The sequence below is a fragment of the Chrysochloris asiatica genome, unplaced genomic scaffold (genome assembly GCF_000296735.1).
Source record: "Chrysochloris asiatica unplaced genomic scaffold, ChrAsi1.0 scaffold00138, whole genome shotgun sequence".
NCBI classification, from domain to species: Eukaryota; Metazoa; Chordata; class Mammalia; order Afrosoricida; family Chrysochloridae; genus Chrysochloris; species Chrysochloris asiatica.
This window is the reverse complement of record NW_006408656.1, coordinates 1258647-1277687: the sequence shown is the minus strand read 5'-3', so window position 1 is coordinate 1277687 and position 19041 is coordinate 1258647. Positions and strand designations below refer to the sequence as shown.

At 38.4% G+C, this 19041-nt stretch overlaps 1 protein-coding gene across 1 annotated transcript in view; it reads right to left on the bottom strand.

Annotated features, from left to right (window-relative positions):
* Window positions 1–5097: 5097 nt before the first annotated feature.
* GTSF1 (gametocyte specific factor 1) overlaps window positions 5098–19041 on the bottom strand; it is a 22368-nt gene continuing 8424 nt past the window's right edge. The window contains exons 2-8 of the mRNA XM_006869923.1: window positions 14461–14561; window positions 11538–11664; window positions 11023–11106; window positions 10301–10364; window positions 9176–9270; window positions 7613–7645; window positions 5098–5290 (exon numbers count right to left, since the gene is read on the bottom strand). Coding sequence (XP_006869985.1) covers window positions 7629–7645; window positions 9176–9270; window positions 10301–10364; window positions 11023–11106; window positions 11538–11664; window positions 14461–14561 — 488 coding nt within the window. The 3' untranslated portion in view covers window positions 5098–5290; window positions 7613–7628. The remainder of the gene's footprint in view (window positions 5291–7612; window positions 7646–9175; window positions 9271–10300; window positions 10365–11022; window positions 11107–11537; window positions 11665–14460; window positions 14562–19041) is intronic.

Here is a 19041-nt window from a genome sequence, read left to right as displayed (position 1 = left end):
GCAGAGAGAATAACTAGGGAAGATACTGGAGGATAGGAGAAGTTAGATATTGTAGCCAGCCTCCAAGATGGCCCCAGGAGATTTTGACCTCCAGGTAATCACATACTCCTGTGAAGTCTCCTTCCACAACAAATAGGACTCATTCATATCAATGAAATCAATAGGATAAACAGGAGGGTGACTTCTGAAGTAAGGTCATAAAAGAATTAGCAACTCCCCCTTACTGTCTCAACTTGTACACCCTAGGGGAAGTCAGTTGCTATGATGCGAGGCAATTCAAACAGGCTGGAAAGGTCCATGGGAGGGGAAGAGAGGTCTTTTGCCAATTATGAGAACTTGCTAACTATATGAGTCAGGCACCTTGGAAATAGATCCTCCTGCTTCAGTCACATCTTCAGAATGTTGCTGCCTTGTATGACATCTTGACTGCAACCATGAAACACCCTGAGCCAGACCACCCAGTTAAGCCATTCTTTACTTTATTACCCACAGACTTCTGTAATCAAAGTTTATTATTGTTTTAATCCACTGTTTTGAAGTAATTTGTTATGGAGCAATGAATAACTAATATGCTGGCCTATAGTTCATGGATGAGGTTAGCCTTCCAGAGGAGGATACAAAGGTGAGTGCTGTCAGTCTGTGAATGGAAAGAGGAAATTTGATGACTAAATTTTCTTGATAAAAGGAGCAAAGTCATCCACTGAAAATGGGAGTAGAAAGTAGGGACTAAAAAGTTGAATTCTGAAAAGAAAATTGCCACCAGTAAACTAGACTAGCCATAGAGTGTTTCGATAGCCATAGCCACCAGAGAATCTGAAGAAGCCAACCAAGCAGGAATTGAGTTTATCTGCAATAGAGCCACTTGGCACATTTATGCGAGTTTCTAGAACTATGCTTGATAACCAAAAATAAATATAGTAAGAGATGGTAGGATTCATTTGGCTTTGGAAATAGTAAAGGTGTTGAGACGCTAGAAGAAAAAGGAATTCAGACAAACCACTGGGGTCCAAGTTGAAAGACATGGAAATGAGTTTATGCAGAAACACAGTCTAGGAGAAAGAGGATGAGCACAGAACCAACATTTAGGGAACAGGATTGTAGAGAAGCCAAGAGCAGTACATTAGAAATCAGAAATCCCAGGTTATGGTCAAAGCTTGCCACGAACAAGCTGTGTGTCCCCAAGAAAGATCATTAAGATAAGCACTTGTCCTCAAGGTTGGTTTGAACCACAAGGTTGGCAGTTCAAACTTACCAGCTGCTCTTTGGAAACCCTACACAGGGCCGCTATGAGTCTGAATCAACTCAACGGCACTTAATGGCAATGTTGAAATAGAACTCCTGGTGTGGTGCTGTAGGGATAAGCACTGGACTGCTAACCACGAAGTCAGTGGTTCAAGTTCACCAGCTGCTCCTTCTCAGAAACGCTATACAGGGTCACTATGAGTTGGAACTGACTCCACTGCACTTCACAAGTGCTAAAGTATGTAAAATGCCAAGTAAAAACAATGACTTGCATATAATAAGCACTCTTTAACTATCCTTAAATGTTTATTGTTTTAAAGTTATATTGAGAAACTTACTACCTAATTTCCAGGGCCTCTCCTCTAGATAACCGCTATCTTGAATATTGTAATTCTTTCCTTTTAAAAAACCTCATGTACCATATCTGTACAAGGCCTGTCTCATCATATGTAAGATGAAACTGGATTAGGTGCTAAACTCCTTTCCAGATGTAAGAGTACATAAGATAGGTGCATATCCAAGTTACATCTGGTGGGATTGTATTAATGTTTATTTTAAAAGGTTTTTGTAAAGCTAAAAGGTTGACTTCTGTTGAAATCTCCAATTTAACAAAAGGACACCTCAATGAAGATTCTAATCTCATGATCAAGAGTTTCTATCACTTTCAATTTGTATCTCTGTTATAAAGCTCTACTCTAGAGAAAACCAACACAAACACACAAGTAATGTAGGGCCCTGACCCTCACACCAAAATTTGAGGCAACAGAACTGAAATAGACTTGGAAAGCATACTTTTAGTGACAAGAACTTCAATAAAAAATTAAGAGACACGGTTGTTGCATATATAGGAAGTTTTTATACAACCTGGATTTTTTTTTAATGTTTTATTGTGAATTATATGATAGTTTATATGAGAGAACTTTAGTTTTACATTCATTCTATCGTATATCGTTTCATTGCCATGGTTCCAATCCCCTCCATGCATCATCAACCAACCAAAGGGTATACCCTACAAACCTGCCCTTACACTCACACCCGCCCCCCCCAACCCGGTGGACTCAACTTGATGGCACTTAACAATAAACCTTCATTAAACAGGTTAAATACAAATGCAAACCCTGTTCTCTAGGGTTACCGTCCGGCCCAGGAAGGCATACTTCCTAGCTAGAAACAATTTCAGATTTCCTATTTGTCTTACCAGTTACCACTGCCAGTTGGACAAGGCAGTGGAATTGCTATGCAGAGGGCAAATGCCCTGGTCAAATACAGGTCTACATTTATCAGACCTCAGTGTGCCTGGAATAGAAAGTTAACCCAGGCAGGCTGTTGGTATAAGGCAACAAGTTAATGTATCTTTCAGTGGCCTTAAGAGAGGTCAAGACTGGGAAGCAGATGTGAGTTATGTTCTGAACTGTTAAAAGTTACCAGGAAAACTGACCAGAAGACCAGTAGTTTTCTCATGAATTAGTTCTTAAATGAAATCGCTCTCCTTCCCAAGGTCAGTCAGTCTTGCTTCAATCATTTAAAATGTGGTACATGAATTATCTTGATATTTATAATTCACCTCTTTAAAAATGGCAAACGTATCACAACTCAGTTTTTGTCTATTTTGAAGTGTAATATGAATTGGGAAAAGTACAACTAAAGCACCTCAATAATGCCAGTACAGATACATACATTTCTGGTCTAAGAGACGAACACAAGTAGCTACTGTTCTGCCTCACCAACATAAGAGTTGTTAAGTGGTGTGGAGTGGGTTCCGACACATGGTGACCCTGTATAGGGTTTTCAAGAAGCAACTGGTAAGTATGAACCGTCCACACCTTGTGGTTCAAGCTAACCTTGCCGTCCAGGGCTTTATCCCACAGTACCACACCAGGACTCCAATTATCAAAGTACTGCAGTGTATTATTTGAAATGAAATCTAAATACTGTCCTTTTAGCTCAGGCATAGCTACCTACTACAAGCTAAGCACCACTTAGCACCTACATTTGTTTATTCCTAGTGAGAACATTTGCAAATCACAATGGCACTTTGGGAATCCCTCCAGAGAAAGCTGTGGAAGCCCTGGGTAAGACCAGAAGGCTAAGCTTCTGGGCTAAGCTTCTGAAGTATTTCTACATTTAACCTTGAACTATAACAATTTAACTAAAACTGAAGTGAATATATTCACTTGTTTACCTTCACACAGTTCAATTCCAAAGGAAAGGTATTCCTTCTAAAAAAAAGAGGTTCTTCAGATAAATGAGCTTCCCCTCCCAATTTCTGATTATAGTTATTTCTTTGTACTAGGTTCTTGGGAATCTCTCAAATATTTCTAGCAAACTAAATCCAGACTAGTGAATCTAAGCCAAATAGAAATCCTAAGCAGTCTCTTAAAGCTTCTGAACCAGCCAAACTGGCTGCTTTAAATCATTAGTTTACTAACAAAACAAAAGGATCATCTATTTTGTTAGCTAACAAAATTAACACAGGCAAGCATTCTCCTATAGTGAGAGCTACTCACATTCCTTAGAGGTCAGAAGTTTTGGAACTAAATTCTAATAGTCATGAGCAAGGAGACGTTCTCCTAAAATAAAAAATGTCTATGAATGACAGATATTAGCTTACCTAGATCCTAAAGATATATATATTTATATTAAAAAAAACCACCAAGTAATTATTTTCTATTTAATTCCTTTATTGAATTGTATTCAAGTAGATAAGTTTTTGGTAAGAGACTCTGCTTGTTGTTCCTGAAGTAGGATTTCCGAGTTACAAATGTTTTGTTTTGTTAACACCAAAACAAACAAAATAAAAAAGTTTCATATTTTTCAGTAATAAGACTAATCTAAAAACACAGTTAGATTTTTGTGGGGTGCTGACTGACACACAAACATAGGGAACCAGAACTAGGGGGCGTAACAGGTGTTTCCTCCCTCAATAAACTGCCACCCTCTCCAGAATAAATAGTCTAGTTATTCACTTAAGGTCACAGAGCTAGAAGCACAATCGGGGGGTTTGTTGAGGACCTCTTTTCAGAGACTTGAACTAAATAAACAGATACTTCTGCTACATTAAGTGAGAATCCTATTTTGTGTACTATTCTTAGTAGGAGGCATTCCACAGGAGTCTGGTTTCCTCTTATCTGTTATCCACAAACAATGATAGAGATCATTTTTGGAATTACCCATCAAGTATACTTCATCTGAGTCCCAAATCCCACTTCATGTCAGACAATTTAAAAACCAAATAAAGCCTGAAAACAACTAAACAAAAGTAATCCATACAAACTAAAAACGGACCCAGGGAGATTATGAAGTCTCCTTGTAAGGGGCAACATGCTGCTAGGACAGCCAGAGCCTTGAGTGTTTCAGAAGTCTTGTTATACAGACACCCCAGAGCAGTAAGCAGGGCCCATCACACTTATAAGTTTTGAATCTTAAAATTCACACACAAGTGGAAAGCCTCTCTTCTTTTCACATGTGCATCAGTTGCCCCGCTCCAGCCCAGTCCTCACACCTATATAACTAGGAATGGAGAGGAGGTTAAAAGAAAAGAAACCTACCCTAGGTTGGACAAATTTAGGAGGCAAAATGTCTTGTTATTTTCGACAAGAATGGGGCATTTTACTACATAAATACTATCACCAATCTCAGTGACTCTTTGGATAAAGATGCACTGATCAGAAAAGGCCCATTCTTTTACATGCTGAAAAGAACTGGGTCCAAGTGCGTCAGAGAGCACAAATGTTTCTAACCCGTGTCTACTTTAGAATCACTTTAAATCATTATGTTTCATTAATGTGCAATGGGATGAGATTTCTAATTTTTGTGCTGCAGGTATTTCTTAACTAAATTATCAGGTTAGCTAAGTCAATAGTTTATTTGGAACCAGTTTTTCTGAGTACGAGGGTTCTTGCATCAAGTGAATGAGGACTCAAATGAGGGAGAAAAAAAGGTACTTGTCAGTTTGAAAGTCACAGTTTATCTTTCTATAATTAGATTATGAAGAAAATGAAGAGCCCGTTGGTAGCAGGAAGAAGCAAGAGTCTTCTAAGTCTGGCATCTGCAATGAAATGGGAAAAAATAGATTCTCAGTTCCCGTCGATGAGAACAGGACCAAATACATCTCACAATGGACTATACAACTGCAACCTGATTATAAAAATCTCTTATTTGGCTGGACGACTCTGCTGTTGCTAATGGCAGAACAACAAGTATCTTCCAAGCTATAGCTCTTTAGTGTGAACTAAGCACACAGAAACTTGTTAAATGAATTAAAAACGTTCTTATAGCAATCGATGTATACTCCTTATGTCATCGGTTTCACGAGTAAGAAGGAAATCAGAAATGATTATTCAGGCAATTAACTTCAGATAACGCTGGATTAATTCCAATTAATTTATATTTTCTTTTCTTATAGTCTCAGTCATTAATTAAAAAATATTTGAGTTTCTGCAATATACATTAAGGGAACAAAATTAATACTGCTTTTGCAGCACTTATCTAGTAAAAAGTTGAATTATTGATAAAAATAAAAATGTAAGTGGAATAAAAGCTAAGTGCTAAGTAAATGTAAAACTTTTATATATATATATGTAAAATCTCCATTCACACTTAAGCTACTTAAGAGCACAAATCATGTCTTCTATTTCTTGTATATCCAACCAAAGAAGCTAGAGAAAACGTCCACAACAGGCATTTAGAAAACGATGCTTCATTTAAGAGAACAAAGAGGTCTGTGACTCTTTATGAGATAAGGATTCTTTATCTAATCTAGAATATCTATTTTTTCTGATCCCACAAGTATTATAAAGAAAAAGAAATATTCAGTGTATTAGGAGTTTAACAGTAAAGGGTCAGGTTCCAAAAGAGAAAAGTATCTGGTATTATGTTTTATAGATAGGAGTTTTTCCTGTGTTTTCATCTTAGAGCATCCATTTTTGTTAGATGGTATCCACACTATATAGTCATTACACATCCTGTGCAGTGTGTCAGAGACGAATTCTAAGTGGACCATTTATCTAGGTCCTGGTGTGGTGCTGTGGGGTAATATGCAGGACTGCAAGGTTGCTTTAAACCACAAGGCTGGTGGTTCAAGCTCACCAGCTGCTCCTTGGAAACCTTGTACAGGGTTGCTCTGAGTTGGAACCCACTTCACGACACTGACAACAACATTCAGAACATTCCGTATGTACTTTCCTGACACACCCAGTAATTTTGGGTCTTACACTTCAGGGGCCAAATTCCATTTTCTGGCTTCTGTATGTATTTAATAATTTCATGTACAAACTTAACTAAGAAAAATGATTGGCACCTAGCAGCAGCTGGTATAAGTGTTACTAGCTAAAGAGTGTTTGCTTTTAGCATCTCTTTTCTACTTTTCACTAGAAAAAACATCAGTTCTGATACAAAATGAAACTGAACTCATGGATCCATTTACTTTATTGTGTAGAGAGCGCAAGTGACCTGGGAGGCAATAGGTCAATTATTTATTATTCAGTATATATTCACTAGAATCCTGGTGCGGCACTGTAAGATACACAATGGACCACTAACTACAAAGTCAGTAGTTCAAAGCCACCAGCCGCTCCTCAGAAACCCTATACAAAGTCATTCTGAGTCAGAACCAACTCGATGGCACATAACAATAATCAGGGTTCCAACTAGAGTGAGGTATGAATGAGGTGCTTAACAAAAACAAGTATATTCAGTGAGGGCCTACTATCTGCAAGACAGTAGGAGATAAAATCCCATTTCCTACCCTTATAATATTCCTTTACTAGGGAATAACATGGCCGGCAACCTCAGTCAAGACACCATTTGAAGCATCAAACTTGGCTCTGTGCATAGAGGAACCTAAAGGCGAAGTTTTCATCTGTGAAAGAATCTGGTCTCTTCAGATTTTTTGAGGTTATACCAAATCAAATACTTGGTTAGATACAAGATCAACAGTGCAAAACTTAGAAAACCAAAACTTTTTAAGTGCTTATTAAAAAGTATGAATTTTTTGATGAGTGTTAAACTGTACTGCACAGGGAAAAAATTGCACAGCAATGAAGCACAGCTGTCTGATTAATCTCAGTCCATTACAGAGGCGTGATAGATCTACAATGCAACTTTGATAAAAAAAAAAAAAAAAAAGCAGTGTGTACCAACGTTAGAGAAAACAACTTGGCATGTTAACAAAATTCTAATTTAACCAGTAAATGCCTATTCATTAAGCGTGTAAAGCTATAACAGAGGCTATATACTTAAAAAACACATGCACACACAAAGCTTTAATTTGGTACCATAATCTGAAAGAAAATTGGTCCTAAATTACTTTATGTCCAGTTAAATCTTGCTGCCATCTGAAGAGATAGTGAAATAAAACTGAAACACTTACTTGATGAGATATTCAGTTACTGTGTGTTTCCATCTACGAACAGAAAATATTTTAAAATAAGCACACCATGTCAATTGACATTCATTCCATTCCCTAGTCTTCCTATAAACACAAATGACTTATTCTTGGAGTATGCTGAATTATAACATAAAAGGTAGAATTTAAATTTAGTGATTGAATTCTTCTCAAGAGCAGCATGGAAAAAGAATACTTCACTTATTAATTAAGTCTTTTGACATTTAATTTGGTGGTGTTCTCTTTCTTGGGAACTGCAAGTAATCCAGAGGGAAATGTTTTTTAAAGGAAATTTTCTAGTCACCTAAAAGTTAGCTCAAATAGAAGGAAAGACTGAAGTCAAGAGCATCTGAATTTAGTGGCAATGCTAGGAGAAGTTGTTGTTGTTAAGTGCCATCGAGTTGGTTCTAACCCACAGCGACCCTGTATAGGGTTTCCGAGGAGCAGCTGGTAAGCTTGAACCACCAACCTTGCAGTTCAAATGACTTTGCAGTCTGGTGTATTAACCCATAGTGCCACACCAGGAGAAGATAGCTTACATTAAATAAAATGACTTAATATGTTAGGTACTCCATATGTAAGAATATCTTTATCACATATGGCATATTTTTTGTCGTTAAGTGCCGCTGAGTTGGCTTCGCCCCATAGTGACCCCGTATATGGTTTTCTGAGGAGCACCTGGTGAGCTTGAACAACCGACCTTGTGGTTCAAACTGACTTTGCACTCCAGTGCATTAACCCTTAATGCCACACCAGGACTCCAAATGGCATATGTTATGATGCAAATTTACCATCTGTTTACCCAGCATTGCCTCTGGTGTCTAGAGAAGACATAGAAGTGACATTCCTTATATGGATTCTATGACATTTTCTTTCTACCCATTTCTTTTAAGGCCTTTGTAATACAATTTTTAGTCCTGATTCCCTACTAATGTGGTATCCTGAAAGTGAGGAGATGATTTGCTTTTACCCAAAATCAACAGTCTTTTAATTGACCCCAAATTTACTAATGGTATTTGACATCAGTGATACTCTATCTTGAAACTATTCATTTGTGTATTTTCCTATTTATAATTTCTTGTCCCTCATCAGGGTGTAGAGCTGTAGGATAAAGTATTGGACCGCAAGGTCAGAAGTTCAAACTACCAGCTGTCCTCTGAAATCCTATATGGGGTTGCTATGAGTGGGAACCAACTTGATGGCACTTAATAACAACAATAATCAGGGTTGGAGTCCTGGTGTAGTGCTGTAGGATGAGCACTGCAAGGTTGGTTTGAGCTGCAAGAATGGTGGTTCAAACTCACCAGCCGCTCCTTACAGGGTTCACTGTGAGTCAGTATTGATTCAAGGGCCCTTAACAACAATTAGGGTTAGAACTAGGTTGAGGTATGAATGAGGTGCTTAGGATTTAAAATTTAAGGAGGCACTCAAGGTCAGGGTGATACAAGTGCAAGGTTTTCAGACAGAACATGTGTTTACATAATTAAGACCAACTGTACTTACATAATGAAAACACTAAAAGCATAATTTTGCTTTTGTTTCACTTACTGTTTTTCCATGGCAAAACATACGGCAGAGACTTGGGAACTCGCATGCCTGAAGCCAGGTTACTCTTGTGTTCCATAACTATGTTGCTTGCAGGGCTGCAAAAAGAAAATCTGACTATGCAAGCACATCTATATTTTTCAGGCAGGCACATATAAGACAAGCAAAATGTGTTTTGTAATTTGAAGTAAACAACCTACATTCATCTGAAATATAAACACATTTCCATCAAAACAATCCTGCAATTAAAATGATTTTCTCTGGAAAGCTTACTGTTCTGTACAGGCATTAAGATGGGTCTAACCATTTACGCTTTATAGAAGTTGAGATAAACAGCAATGCCATCTACTGTTCAGTGTATGACAGGCTCATCAACTTAGTAAATGTAAGTGATAAAACAAAATGCCAAGACAACTAACCCAAGAGCAACAAATCTCATAGAACTGAGGTACAATTAAAGTTGTACCAATGGAATTCATCTTTAAGTTTTGCTATCTTAGTGCATACACAAAATAGTTTATACTCAGTTATTAACTGACCTCAGGAATTAAGAAATAAAAAATTGGTAATTATTTTATTTGGGTGAAAAAATGAAGTCCAGAATCTCATTCCTTCATTTTCTATTCCAGAAATGTTTTCATTTGGGTTTGAAACTCATCTAAGGTTTTTGAGTCTTGGTAGTAAGTAATAGACATAGGGTAAGTGGGAAGCAGAGATGTATTTTCTTCTCTACTGAATAGGTTTCCTGAATCTCTCAGTTTCAAAGCAAGAACTTGAAAAATATTTCCCCTAAACATTATTTATCTACACTAAAAGTGATTAAGTGGTACAATTGGAGAATTTGTTCAAACAATTAAAATAATGTGAACCTAGTGTAAAAACCAACTACGATACAAGCATGTCTTGGAGCCACTGTCTTTCTTACTAGACAAAGTAGCATCTTTTGTACCTTTACCTGCCTCATGAATAAATATAGGAAAAACCTGACACATCCACCCAAACAAAATCTAGACTAAGTTAATACCAATGAGCATTAAGAAAAGAGGTTAATTAATGTTTAGGTGGTTTGGGTAAGTGTAACATTCTGATATTTGGAGGCAGTGTTGGGAATGTAACCATTTTATTTACCTGTTGTTGCCACAGTAGTTGGCTGTGCCCCAGACAAATGGGGTGCTGGTTTGTTCCCACAAATCTGCCAAAGGAAGCAAAACATAGTTTGTACAACTACTAGGTGAGACACCAGTTCCTGTTAGTTGAATTTTTTAAGATGGGATATAATACACCTAAAGGAGCTCTGGTAGCGTAGTGGTTACGAATCGGGCTGCGAACCTTAAGGTCAGCGGTTCGAAACTACCAGCTGCTCTGCGGGAGAAAGATGAGGCTTTCTACTCCCGTAAAGATTTACACCCTCGGAAACCCTATACAGGGTCGCTATGAGTCAGAACCGACTCGATGGCACATAACAACAACAACATAATACACCTAAGTTTAGAAATGCAAGTAAAAAACTGATTAGGTGTCTTGCTTAAGTGACATAGTAGCAGGAATTTAATTGAAGGATATAAACACAAACGACATAAATAATAATAAACGTGCCTAGTAACAACTGAACACAGATGGTACAGCATAATTTATGGAAAAAAACAGATGTAAAGAAGTGCTTTTTCCAATCAAGAGGGATAGGCTGTTTCATGTGTCTGCACAGGGATACAAATGTGCTCGTTTGGGGATCCAATAAAAATAAGGCGTTCCAAACAACATGTTCATAAAAAAGGCAAATCTTCCTTCTGTCTTAAGCAAATGCCTTGAGCTTTAGACATTGCGGAGAAAAAGTAGTAGAGGCACTTCACCTTTATCCCAGTCTTCCTCGCAAGGAGGGCACTGCCAAGTGCTCTTAGCCAGAGTCTCTTGTCCAAGGTTCCTTGTTTGGTTGACTGAAAAATAGAGATTCCCACATAAGAATGGGCTATAGCTAACTTATTGTACTTAAAGGAGCTAGTGACTTAGAAGATTGCAGGGTACTCTAATGGGTCTTTGTTTCCCAGAAAAAATGAGCAGTATGAAAGCTCAGCGGAGAGCTCTTATCTCCTTGCTGACAGAGGTATAGAGAAGCATGAAAACAAAGATGTTGCCATATTTATAGCAATAAAAGGATTTTTATTTTGAGATAAATTATTAAATGAATCAAGTTGTTCAGAAGAGAAAAGTAGTCTGACAAATACAAACTGACAAACTAATGCTGCTATGAGATAAAAATCTCAAAGGCAGAAAAACATTGTTCTTCAGAAATGATTAAAGTAAAAAAATCAAATCAAGTATATACAACAAATTTCAAGGGGCTAATATTTTAGCTACTTAGTCTTACCAACATCCTGTTCAATACAACTCTTGTCATCACAGCTTGAGATATGATGACTAATTTCGGCTCGAGGAACCTGGTGGCGAGCATTGAAGGGACAAGTAGCCAATTTGTTTGCAACATCAGGATGATTCTATGGAAACAAAATTAATGATTTGTCAGTTCTCTGAGTTTGTTAAAAGTCCAAGGGGAGTTGTTCAGCCTTATTCTACAAATGTCTCCCCTCAAAATTTTGTAGTTCAACTATGGCACACTCATAGTAGAAAATTAAGTGGTAATTATTTACTGCCTCTACAGATCATACAGACATTACTTCAATGTCCTTGAAACAGAGGCTGATAACATAGTTATGGGGTAAAAGTGAGCGGAACAATGAATTTACAATTGGATATTTGTATTGTCTCTTCTTCCTCTGTTTTCTCAGCATCACAAGATTCAGGAAGCACAGAGCCTATAATGACAGCACTTTCTGGTTGTCTTTGAAAGCTGATAGTCAAGAGATCAGCTTTATTAACACTAAAACCCATTCAATCTGCACTGCAGTAGTGGCCCTGCTATTGCAACACAATAGTGCTGGAAAACAGCTGTTGCAAGGGAGCCGCAGAAGAGGCAAACCAATGTTTTTCTCATATTAACAAAGGGACTCTTATTTAAAGTAATGATCCTGAAATAAGGCTTTGAAAAATTTGACCTTTATTTTAGCCATTTCACTAAGAAACGCCCAATTGGTACTGAGTACTCTGACCAAGTTCCTTATTTTAAAACAAGGACACAAAACAAAGTATTTAATATTACCTAGATCCTACTGTAAATATGCCAGCAATTTAGTATTTAGCAGAAGCAAAAAATGTCACAAATGATTCTCAAAAAAGTAAAAATGTGAGACAGGGAGAATGGAAAACAATACAGGACTGACAGACTTGTGAGGGTAGGCCATCATGTTCACAAGGGATATCAAGCATTCCTTTGAAAAGACGAAGAACAATGAAAGAGGGGAATTATGACACTGACTTATTATTTTTTTTAATTAAATAAATATTTTATTGTGAATTATGTGATAGTCTACATGGGAGAACATTAGTCTTACATCATTCTATCATACATCGTTTCATTGGCATAGTTACCATTCCCGAAGGGTGTATGTTCCCTGTAAGCTTGTACCCCCCCCACCACAGTCCTCAGCCCCTTTCCCTCTCTGGATTCCAAGTCCCCAGCCACTCCATCTCTTCACGTCGTCTTCTCTGCCTCCATCTCAGGCCCCACTGCTTCTCTGGGTAGGATGCTGCTCTCTGCTCCTCTCCATTGATAGTTCCAGGGCCCTCCGCTCCTGACTGAAAAGTTAATCACTCCCCTCCTTGCTACAAAATGTCCACCTTTAGATTTCCAACCCTCACAATCAGTCCTGATAACAATTATTCACTATTGCATCACAAGAGACCCATCTGTATTTCATTTCATCAACCTTTCCTGGACAGGTTGGATACTATTCACTGGAGACTCTACCTTCCTCTACGTCCTTTGTGTCTAGGTTCCCTCTTGAAAGCCTGTAAGCCAGTCCCTTCTTACCTTTGTATGCCTCCCCCCATTTTGGGTAGCCAATGTCCAAGTTGCCCATCCCTGTCTACTCTCTGTGTGGAGGGGGTGGGAATAGTTCTTGCAGACACTGACTTTTTTAATCATCTGACTCCCTTTGTCAACCTAATCTTGGGAAATGTTTGGGAGATTAAAGGGAAGAAGTTATGGTAATAGATTCTGAACCACACTGTCCAGGTTTAACCTTATGGGATCCTTGCTCTATATATTAAAAAGAACTAGAGAAATAACCAACAGAGCATGCATTATGATAATGTCTCCAGGATTATTAGAAAAACATTCTTTAATAGATGGTAAATATGAACTGTGCACAGTTTAAATACCAAAACTGTTTCCAAGCATAAATTAGGGCAGAATTTTGGCTTTTGTATCTGACATCTGCATTTTAATAATTCTTTCAAAACACCTCAAGTAATGTACCAGCATTAGTTTTTATTAGCTAAGTTTATACTTGTATAAGGAGCTCTGGTAGCATAGTGGTTACAAATTGGGCTGCTAATTTCATGGTCAGCAGTTGGAAACTACCAGCTGTTTCATGGGAGGAAGATGAGGCTTTCGGATTCCATAAAGACTTACAGCCTCTGAAACCCTTTACAGGGTTGCTATGAGTCGGAACTGACTCCATGGTGCATAACCACCACCATACTTGTATAAGGAGCCCTGGTCTGGCATTGTAGGATAAGCACTGGACAGCAAGGTTGGTGGTTCAAACCCACCAGTCACTCTTGGGAAATCCTATTCAGGGTAGCTATGAGTTGGAACTGACTTGACGGCACTTAACAACAACATACTTGTATCAGAATGATCAGACAATACCTGGTAAGGTTTTTTTTTTTTTTTTAACCCTCCAAAGATGCTTACTGTTAACACTTGAAAAAAGCTATTTTTGGGAATAATCTTCATGGGCTGACCCTTAGCTGTCCAGCTGAAATCTCTTAAAATTTCTAAACAAAAAGACCCAGCAAAACCCAATAAAAATCCCAACAAAAAACCCCCTTGGAGTATCCTTATATATCCAGAAAATGAACACAAATTGTTAAGGCATGAGGATTTTTCATTGCTTGTGGAAATCAGTGTTTCTTCTGTTTTACAAAGGGTGAAAAGACTCCAGAGAAGCTGTTTATAAAAGGTGCTTTGTCACTAAGGGGGCAAAACAAAACACGGAATCCAACTCCTTTCTGTAAATACTGGCATTTAATAAAGAGGTACATTCCCCAAACAATTCTGGCATTCAGTGAAAGCATTTATGGTAAAATGATTTAATGTTTATACAATCTGGCTTTTTAAGAGAACTCAGAAAGACATTAAAAGACAAATTACAAAAAGAATACCCTACCTTTCTGCACTTGATAAGATGATAAGGAAATCTGCAGGCCCTGATCTGGTGGTTTTTATCATAGGGACACTGTAATAACTTTTCGGGGTCCAGGGAATCGACTGAAAGAGAAAAATATGTTAAGCATATGTGGAATTACAGCATTCTGTATACTGGTTTGTCAACAGAATCTGTAAAAATAGAATACAGTCTAAAGACAAACAATTTTTTTTTTAAAGTGTAACTAAGTGTTTTTTTAAATGAAAATTAATTTTAAGTAGATAAAATTGTGTTATCATCGACTATTGATATATCCAGTACACTTAACTATCATGGGATCGGAATCTTAGTTTATGTTTGGTTGCTTATCTTTTGTTCTCGTTGTTAGTTGCCTTCGCTATAAAAACAAAAGTTAGATAAATGACCTTTTTCCCCTAAAAGTGCTAATTCAGGGTTATTCCTATTCTCTAGCTAGCTTAGCCAGAGTTTCCCAACCACTAAGTTAAAGCTTGGATGGACTGCAGGTGTGTCAATAAATCAATGTGGGACTCTTTACACCTCTCCTCCCCTCCCCCCCAAGTGCTAGAACATTCCACTAGCATCCTTAGCTATTTACTTGGTATGTCATGACATGAAAAAAGTTGGGAAACACTGCTCTTTCTCTATTATGTATCTATGGAAACTTGAGAAATATTAGTTGATAAATTTCTTTTTCATCTGTATGCCTTAACTCACTTGTATACTCTATACAGAGTCCTGGTGTGGGGCTGTGGGATAAATCACTGGACCATAAAGATAGGTTTTTGAACCTCAAAGTCAGCAGTTTAAGCTCACCGGTTCAAACTCACCAGTGTGTGCTCCTTGGAAATACTATACAGGATTGCTGTGATTTAGAACCAACTCCCTGGCACTTAACAACAAAATACTCTCTATAGGAGTCCTGGTGTGGTGCTATAAGAACTGGGCTGTGAACCACAAGGTTGGTGGTTCAAACCCACCAGTCACTCCTTGGAAACCATATATATAGGGTTGCTGCGAGTCAGAATCGACTTTACGGCACTTAACAACATAGACTATAACGAGCCCTGGTGGCACTGCGGGTTAAACACTGAGATGTTAACCTCAAGATCAGTAGTTCAAACCCATCAGCCACTCTGCAGGAGAAAGAATGAAGCTGTCTCCCCCTATAAAGATTTATAGTCTCAGAGACCCTCGGGAGCAGTTCTACTCTGCCTTTTAGGGCTGCTGAGTCAGAATAAGGAGCTCTGGTAGCATAGTGGTTATGAGTCAGGCTGCTAATCTCATGGTCAGCAGTTCGAAACTACCGGTGGGTTCCATGGGAGAAAGATGAGACTTTCTCCTCCTGTAAATATTTACAGCCTTAGAAACCCTATACAGGGTGGCTATGAGTCAGGGCCAACTCCATGGCACACTACCACCACCACCACCACGAGTCAGAATCGACTCAATGGTAATGATTTTATACAGTATTCAAAGTTTCTGATCTTGGTTACTCTAGCTCTCAGATGCAACCAATACCTTTATCAGATAGGAGGCTTTACTTTGATATTGTGAAGCAAAGATGAGAAAAATAAAAAGAACTCTTTAATCTAGATATTGCAAACTTGGCCAGCTAACAAGCAGAACAATCTGCAAAAATAAAATCTCCTGAAATTAAGACAATTGAGGACATATGGAGTTGTTATTTGAAAGAAAGCCCCTAACCTACATGTTGTTGTTGTGCCATTGGTTCTGACTCACAGCGACCCTGTATAAGGTTTCCAAGAAGTGGCTGGTGAGCTTGAACTGCCGGCTTTTCAGTTCAAACAGATCTTGTAGTCCAGTGCATTAACCCACAGCACCACACTAGGATTCCCCTAACCTACCTACATTATTAACTTCTTAGACTTTATAAGTTGCCTAGGCTGAGCCCCCAACTGAAAAAAAAAAAAACAATTTCTTTGGGTGAATGTTTATAGAATGGTTTAGGTTGCTATTCAACAATTTCTACACAAATTGTTAAGTGACACGTGATCACATTCTTTACAATATGCAACATTTTCATTTCCATTCTGAGCCCCAAATTTTAACAAGCCTGGTTAAGGAAGGGGAATCAAATGGTTAAGGACATAATGAATGTGAGGACAAGAGGCAACGTAATAAAATGCTCTTGCCACCACAGAGAATGATAAAAACGAAGATATAAATACACATTTCATCAGAAGCTTATAAACTAGAGAGACCGCTATGAAAATCAGAAGTCAGTGGGGAATTGAAAGACAGTTTCAAGGGAAGAATGGTAAACATGGAATAAATTGCTAACCATGATCGTGATGCAAATGAACCAGAAAGGTGACTTGAAGGACAGTATAAGTAGAAGAAAAAGTCTGAGGACAGGCAAGCTTATTATGTCAACCAGGCTTTTCCTGACCAGCAATTTTTTATATTTCTGAAGCTTCAGGACACCCAGGGAGAATTTACAGATGAAATTCTTATTAGTTTCCCTTCATTTAATTCATTCCATCACTAGCAAATGTCAGGCTATGTCAGCAGCTGACAGACCAAATGTACCTTATGATTCATAAACATTATACTGCCTATGCATTGGCATACGTCAGAGTTGATAAATCATGTTGTTGTTGTTGTTGGGTGCAGTCAAGTAGGTACTGACTCATAGCAATCTCATGCACAACAGAATGGAACACCATCCTGCCAACCTTAAATTTATTGCTACACTTGAGCCCACTGCTGCTGCCACTGTGCCAATCATCTCTTTTCGTTGACCTACTAGTTCCTTCTCCAGGGACTGGTCCCTCCTGATAATATGTCCAAAGTATGAGAGACGAAGTCTGGAAATCCTGGCATCTAAGGAACTTTCTGGCTGTATTTCCAAACACAGATTGGTTTGTTCTTTTGGCAGTCCATGGTACTTTCATGATTTTCCTCCAACTCCATTAACTCAAATGCATCAAGTCTTCTACTGTTTTCCTTATTCATTCATTGTCCAACTTTCACATGCTGATGAGGCTACTGAAAATACCATGGCTTGGATCAGGCGCACGTTAGTTCTCAAACTGACATTTTTGCCCTTGAACACTTTAAAGAGGTTTTGTGCATATGTGCCTAATGCAATACTTCATTTGTTTATTGACTGCTGCTTCCATGAGTGTTGATGGTTGGTGATCTGAGCAAAGTTCAGGCCTTTGACAACTTCCATCTTTTCTCCATTTATCTTGATGTTATTTATTGGTCTAGTGGTGAGTTTTGTTTGCTCTACACTGAGGTGCAACCCATATTGATCTTCATTAGTTTAAGTATTTTAAGTCCTCTTTGCTTTTAGCAAGCAAGATTGTATCATCTGCATTTATTGCAGGTGTTGAGTCTTCCTCCAATACTGATGCCACGTTGTTCTTCATTATAAATGAGCTTCTCAGATTATTTGTTCAGCATGCAGACTGAATAAGTATGGTGAAAGAATACAGCCTGGGTGCACACCTTTCCTGATTTTAAACCATTCAGTGTCCCCTTGTTTTGTTTGAACGACCGTCTCTTGGTTTGTGTACAGGTTCCTCATGAGCACAGTGAAGTGTTCAGCATACTCATCCTCCGCAAGGCCATCTGTAGCTTGTCATGGTCTACATAACTAAAAGTCTTTGCATAGTCCTTTGCATAGTCAATAAAACATAGGTAAACACTTTTTTGGTATTCTCTACTTTCAGCCAAGATCCTTCTGTTGCCAGCAACGATACCCCTTGTTTCACATCCCCATCTGTATTAGGCTTGAACCTCTGGCAGTTCTCTGTTAATGTACTGTTGCAGTTGTTTTCGAATTATCTTGAGCAAAATTTTACTTGCATGTGATATTAATGATGATGTCCAATGATTTCCGCGTTCTGTCGGGTCACCTCTTTGGAATGGGCACAAATATGGATCTCTTCCAATCAGTTGGTCAGGTAGCTTTCTTCCAAATTTCCTGGCATAGATGAGTGAGTGCCTCCAGAGCTGGAGCAGTCTGTATTCCATTTATTCTCGGTGCCTTGTTCCTTGCCAATGCCTTCAGTGCACCTTGGACTTTAGCATCACTGGCTCTTGATCACATACTACCTCTTAAAAAAAAAGGTTGCACATTGACTATTTCTTTTTGGTACAGTGATTGTGTATTCCTTCCATCTTCTTTTGCTGCTTTCTGCATCATTCAATATTTCGCCCACAAATCCTTCAATATTGTAAAATTTAGGCTTGAATTTTTTTTTTTTAATGTTTTATTGTGAATTATATGATAGTTTACATGGGAGAACTTTAGTTTTACATTCATTCCATTGTATATAATCTCACTGCCATGGTTCCAATCCCCTCCATGCATCCTCAACCACCCAAAGGGTATATCCCAGAAACCCGCTCCCTACACTTCCCCCTTTCCTCCCCCCAGTTTTTGGCCCATAGTCCCTTTCCCTCTCTGGGTCCAAAGTCCCCAGTCGCTTCATCACTCCATGTCATCATCTCTGCCTCCATCTCAGGCATCTCTGTTTCTCTGGGTAGGGTCCCGCTCTCGGCTCTTCTCCATTGATGGTCCCAGAGGCCTCCGCTCCTATCCTGGAGAAT